This window comes from Vombatus ursinus, unplaced genomic scaffold (assembly GCF_900497805.2).
Source record: "Vombatus ursinus unplaced genomic scaffold, bare-nosed wombat genome assembly UNPS02014812.1, whole genome shotgun sequence".
In the NCBI taxonomy this organism is placed as follows: Eukaryota; Metazoa; Chordata; class Mammalia; order Diprotodontia; family Vombatidae; genus Vombatus; species Vombatus ursinus.
The window spans coordinates 105,696,631-105,703,253 of record NW_020954590.1 but is presented as its reverse complement, the minus strand read 5'-3'; the positions used below and the strand labels follow the sequence as shown (position 1 = coordinate 105,703,253).

The following is a 6,623-nucleotide window of genomic DNA, read 5'->3' as shown; positions in this document are numbered from 1 at the left end:
AAGATCAAAGACACAGGTGTCATTAGATCGTGAAGTATGTGGAGGGGAGAAAAATGTAACAGTGGTGAAATTGGAGGGGCCAGGCTATGAAGGACTTCCAAAGTCAAACAGAGAATTTGATATTTGATCCTGCTGGTAATAGGGAGTCATTGGAGTCCATTTAATATGGGATGACATGGCCAGACCTGTGTATAAGGAAAATCAATTTGACAGTTAAGCTGAGGATGGACTGGAGTGGGGAGAGACTTGAGGCAGAGAAATCAACCAGCAAGTTATTGCAATAATCCAGGTGTGAGGTGATAGGGTCTTATATCAGGGTGGTGGCTATGTGAATGGAGAAAAGGGGAGGTTTACAAGAGATGTTATTAAGGTAGAATTGACAAGATTTGACAACTAATAGGATATGGGAGGTAGTGAGAGAAAGTGAGGGGTCAAGAATGACACTGAGGTTGTGATCCTGAATGACTGGGAGGATGGTGGTGTGCTCAGCAGTAATAGGGAAGTTAGGAAGAGAAGTGATAATGAATTAAGTTTTGGACATGTTGAATTTAAAATATCTATGGCAATCCTGTACAAGGTATCTAATATGCATAAATGGAGACCAGAAGAGAAATTAGAATTGGAAATAAATCTGATAGTCATCTGCATAAAGATGATAACTGAATTCATGGGAGTTGGTGAGATCATCGGGTGAAATAATATAGAGGGAGAAGAGAAAAAGGACCAGGTCAGAGCCTTGGGGGGTCACCTACTGTTAGTAGGCATGACCTAAATGAAGATCCAGCAAAAAAGACTGAGGAGTGATTAGACAGGTGAGAAGAGAAATAGGAGGAAGCAGAGTTGCAAAAACCTAGAAAGGAAGAAATATCAAGGAAAAGAAGGTGATTAATGTCAAAGTTTGCAGAGAGGCCAAGAAAGATGAGCATTGAGAAAAAGCCATCAGATTTGGAAATTGTGAGATTATTGATATTGAGATATTGATAACTCTGAAGACTAGTTTTAATTGAATGATGAAGTCATTAAGAAGAGTGTGAGAAGCTATTGATTAGAGAAATGCAAATTAATAGGCCTGATAATTTTTCAGATTTCTAGAGAATACTGCTCACGAGCATCCACCAATGACTTTCTTGAATAGTTAGCTAGTAGACACAATTAATTCAAAGTAAAGGTGTTTACCCAGATAGCCTAATAATAACAAGAACAGATTAGTCCTTGTGTTTTGTCCTTTGTTTTTGAAGAGGACCAATGATATTGCAGGTGATATCTTGACCTGTGTGTGAATTGGATTAAAGTGAGGCAAAGATGGCATCCTTATAGAGCCCATAGATAACACAAAGCTAAGAGAGATAATGAATATACTGGATAACAGTCAGAATCTTTATTTATTTATTTATTTATTTATTTTTTAGGCAATTAGGGTTAAGTGATCTATCTGCCCAGGGTCACGCAACTAGTAAGTGTCAAGTGTTTGGTCTGAGGTCAGATTTGAACTCAGGTCGTCCTGACTTCAGGACCGGTGCTGTATCCACTGTGCCACCTAGCTGCCCCTAACAGTCAGAATCTTAAAAAACCTTGACAGAGTGGAATGTTGTACAAAATTTATTAAAATAAAATATAAAGGATAGAATGTTGCAGTTGGTTTAAAAAAGTAAACTGTCACACGTCCTAGGTGCAGGGGCATAGGTAGACAGCTGTTCATCTGAATAAAGCTCTGAGTAGGTTTCAAGTTCAAAATGTGTCAACGGTGTGACATGGCATCCAAAAAGCTAATGTGATGCTAGGCTGAACAGAGAGATCTGGGGTTCATAAAGAGAGAGCTGATAGTCCCTTTGTACTTTACTCTTGTCAGATCACATAAGGAGCCTTGTGCTCAACTCTGGAAGCCCATTTTGCAAATACATTGACAAGATGGAGAACATTTGCAGAAAGCCAGTCAGAACGATGAAGGGTCCTAAGACCATGACATATGAAAATGTACGGAAGATATTACAGTGGTTAGTTTGAGATGGAGAATACTTGAAGTTATGGAGAGGTGATAGCTGTCTTCAGATATTTGAAGGGCTGTCAAATGGATGAGGGGCTATAGTCACTCTGTTTGGCCCTAGACAGCAGAATTAGAAGCAATGTCCAAACTTTGAAGAAAGGCAGATCTAAGTTTGACACAAGGACAAATTTATTAACAATCATTTCCTGTCAAATTAATCTTCCTTATACATAGGTCTGGCCGTGTCATCCCAAATTAAATCCATTCTAATGTCTCCCTATTACCAGCAAGATCAAATATCAAATTCTCTGTTTGACTTTGAAAGTCTTTCATAGCCTGGTCCCTCCAACCTTACCACTCTTAACATTTTTATCCCCTCCACATACTTCATGATCTAATGACACCTGTGTCTTTGATGTTCCTCGTAGGAGACAATTTATCTGTGAATTCATTGGTTGCTCCTCGTACCTGGGCTGCCTTAGAAGGCAGTGAGTTTCCCTTCACTGGAGTCCTTCAAAGACTGGATGATCACTTACATTTTGCCAACTTATGTTTTTTCCAGGTGTCAGTCGGACAATGGTGCCTCTGAAAGCACTCTTCTATTCTGAGATTGTGTGATTTAATGGAAAAGACTTATGGATTCAGAGCCTGTCAGGCTCTGTATTTTCTGTTGTGCTGGGTGATAGACTGTTCTTCTCTTCCCTTTAGCTTTTTTCTCCCTTCTCTATCATTCCTGTAAGAGGAAGAAAAAAAAGGTCAAGGTCTTCCACTGCATCCGGGGCCATCTCCAGTTGTCCTGATATATATCTTGCCACTGGACCCAAATAGCTCTGGAGGAGAAAGTGAGGCTGGTGACTTTGCACAGCCCTGCCTCACTTAAATCCAATTTACTTGTAAGTCATGGCAACACCTTCCTGATGTCAACAACCAACAACAAGAGGAAGCAGTTTTGCTCCCCTTCTCTGGTGAGCAAAGAAGTACCCCGAGTCAGTTCTCCTCTCTCTGGCTCCCTGAGAGGCTGAGTGAACTCACTGCAAGATTCACCCACCTTAGCCTAGAAGTGAAGGCATGACAAGAGATTCACAATCTCTCTCTCTTTTTTTTTTTTTTTGGTAGGAAGGCTGCTAGTTCTGTAGCTTATTTTGTTTTTTAATAATTAAATCACTAATTTATAGAAATCTTTTTTGATAGGTTTGGAGCTAGATCTTTTCTCTTGTTGAATATCTCCCCTCCTTCCCAGTAGAATTTGTTTTATTTATTGAATGGAGTTCAGTGGACTATACCATTCATGCCTTATATTCAGAAGGAATGAGAATGATGAGCTTGCTGTGAAATACCATTAACTACTTCTTCTAGATTTCTACAATCAGTTGGTACTAGAAGAGAAAGTCAATTGTACTCCTTAAATCACTTTCTGGAAGATTGTTACCAAATCAGGTAGAAAGGGGCAACACAGAATTTTAAAACTATTATATTCTTTAAAACTTTTTTAATGAACAAAATGTATTTTCTTTCCCTTTCACCTCCATCACTGGGTTGTTTTTGAAGAGGACCAATGACATTGCAGGTGACATCTTGACCTGTGTGTAATTGGATTAAAGTGGGATTCATATATTCAACTATTCAGAGTCAAGCAAATTAAATTCCACACTTAAAGCTGCATTTATTGATGAATTACTCAAGGTGGTTCTTCAGAATTCCTTATTGATATTAGTAGGAAAACTTTCTTCCTTTTAGATCACTCAAACTCTCATTCACTTAAGTTTTTTTCTAAAACCTTCAACAAATTCCTCTTCCTACTTTCAAATCTGTTACTGTTCGCTTTTCATTATTTCCAAATCTTCAAAGGTGGTTTTTCTATCCATGAAAGATGTTTATTCCCTAAACACCATGCTCTTCTTGAGACTCATAGCATAATCTGTCCGCAAATAGAGACTATTTCCTTTGCTTCTCACCCTCAATTAAACTTGATGAATAATGATGATGATGATGATAATAATAATACCCTACATAACACATTAAGAAACTGTAAGCATTTTATAGATATTATCTGGACTACACATCATCCCTGTAAGGTAGGGAAGGGGAGAAATAATTTGAAGATGAAGAAATAGAGGCAACGTGACTTGTCCAAACAAATAATAGCTGCTGGACATGAGGCACCCAAGGGTGTTCTCTTCTCTTGCCAGAAAACCTAGAGTTGTATATTTATTAGATATTCATCAGTTTCTTCCCCCAAATTTGACTCAGCACTCACATCTGAAAAGGCTGATTCCCATCGGAAGTTGCCTCTACTATGAACAAAGTAATACTTATCCCTTGTCCTCTGGGTAAAAGTCACAATGCTGGAAGCTATAATCACTGCCTTAAACCAAAATTTACATGTTATTTTCAATTTCTTAATTTGGTGGTAAGAAAAATTAGTCAAGTGATGGTAATGGGAGTCCCATTATTGGCTACGTCAAAGGAGTCACATGGTAATGATGTCTTTTAAAAGGTTGTCTTGGTGGCCTTGCAGTTCATGCCATTCCTTGGTCTTCTAATCTGAGCCTCTATTTCCATCAAACTATCCAAGATGTTTGAGCCTTTCTTGGGAACCTGGAAACTTGTCTCTAGTGAAAACTTCGATGACTACTTGAAGGAACTAGGTGAGATGTGCCATTGCGTGGAATGAGAGTTATCAGTTTCTTTCTTGTAGTGCTGGGGATGATGACTTTTCCCCTTTGTCTTTCTTCTGGGTTTCTAGGTTATACCATATTGATCTGAAAAAGTCACCTCTTACATATATGCAACTCTAAATGACATTGCTTTAAAGTGTGTGTGGCAGGGGCAGGAGTATTTTCTATTATGTTGAAAAATCATAATGGATTATAATAATCTATACTCAGATGTTATGTGAACATTCCTTAGTTAACAGTGGAGACAGCTTCCAAAAGCAATCAGCCTTTTCAGATGTGAATACTGAGTCAAATTTGGGAGAAAAACTGATGAACATCACTATTGGATATACAACTCTTGGTTATCTGGCAAGAGGAGAGAACACCCTGGGTTGCCCCATGTCCATCGGCTATTATTTGTTTGGGCAAATCACATTGTCTCTAATCTTCATCTTCAATGATTTCTTGCCTTCTCTACCTTATAGATTTGGTGTATAGCAAGGCCTGTATTCAGCTGGCTTTATAACATTTCTATGTGCAAAAATTTAGATATTAATAGCTAAAGCTTCTGCTCTTGATTCAGCCCCTCTTGAGAGGAGGAGCTAACAACTGGGGGATCAGAAAAGACTTCACAGAGGGTGGAACATCGAGAGGCTCCTTGAAGGAAAAGAATTCTGACAGATGGAGATGAGAAGGGAGTGCACTTTAGACGTGGGCAGGTGGTTTGCAGGTGCAGAGAGACAGGAAATAGGATGTTGACTTAAGGGAATGTCTGTTACTTGAGTCTGACTGGAATGTGGTATGCATGAAAGGGAGTAAGGTAAAATAGGGAAGGAGTTTGGACCTATGATTCAAATGGCAGAGGGAGATCTCAATGAAGAAATTCCCTCTATCAATGCAAGTTGGCATCTTCTCTTCAACTTAGAGTTTTAGAGTTACCTAAACCCATGAGAGGTTAAGTAACTTAAGAATCTTACAGCCAGTAGGTGTGAGAGGTAGACTTAAACCCTGATCTACCTGCCTCCAAGATCAGATCTCTATCCTTTATACCACCCTGCCTCTAATGAGCAATGGGCACAAGTCTATAAAAGGAGAATGATTGCTAACTTAGAGCTAGAAGCAACCTTAGGGGTCATCTAGTGTAACTATATTCTTGTACAGATTAGGAAACTGAAGCCCAGATAATTTAAATGATTTGACCAAGGTCACATGGAAGTATCAGGATTTGAATTCAGGGCGTTGGCCTCCAGATTCAACTTTCTTGCTATTCCATCAGAGGTTAAGGTGACATCATAGAGGACCTTACAAATCAAGCTAAAGAGTCTGTATTTTATTGTAAGCAATAAATAGAAGTTGATTGCTTTTGAATAAGAAAGAGTCTTACAAAGATTATCCTGTTAGCTGTGTGGAGGATGGATAAGGTGAATAAAGATAATGCAAGTAGGAAGACTAGTTAGGAGACCACAATTAGATCCAGTCTCATAAAGTGGTTGCATTATTTGAATTCACATTGCATATTTCCAATGGGCTGGAACTGATGACCAAATTTTATATAATTATAACTTTAAATACTGTGAATTCAAATACATTAACCACTTCAGGAGATTCATTATTTACTCTAATTGGACCCAGATGTATTACACTAGTCCAGGGATGAGGTAATGAGAATCCTAACTAAGCAGATGGTTGTCCAAATACAGAGAAAGCACAAATGTAAATCATGTTGTAGAGGCTAATATAAATTGCTTAGGTAAGGAGTAATAAGGGAATAAATTACAGTGGTGGTAGAGCACATGAAGAGAAGTGGATGGACTTGAGAGAGATTTTGAAGGAAGAATTAATGAACTTGGCAACTGTTGGCATATGGGGAAAGAGGGAGAAGGAAGAGTCAAAAGTGACTCCAAGCTTATGAATCTAGGGGACTTGGAGGATGGTGGTGCCCTCAGCAAAGAGAAGTATATGCTTTTTGTAAAAAAAAAAAA

General features: G+C 38.6%; 1 protein-coding gene across 1 annotated transcript in view; it reads left to right on the top strand.

Annotated features, from left to right (window-relative positions):
* The first annotated feature begins 4,501 nt into the window (after window positions 1-4,501).
* LOC114054156 (myelin P2 protein) overlaps window positions 4,502-6,623 on the top strand; it is an 18,108-nt gene continuing 15,986 nt past the window's right edge. Inside the window, exon 1 of the mRNA XM_027877305.1 lies at window positions 4,502-4,632. Coding sequence (XP_027733106.1) covers window positions 4,560-4,632 — 73 coding nt within the window. The 5' untranslated portion in view covers window positions 4,502-4,559. The remainder of the gene's footprint in view (window positions 4,633-6,623) is intronic.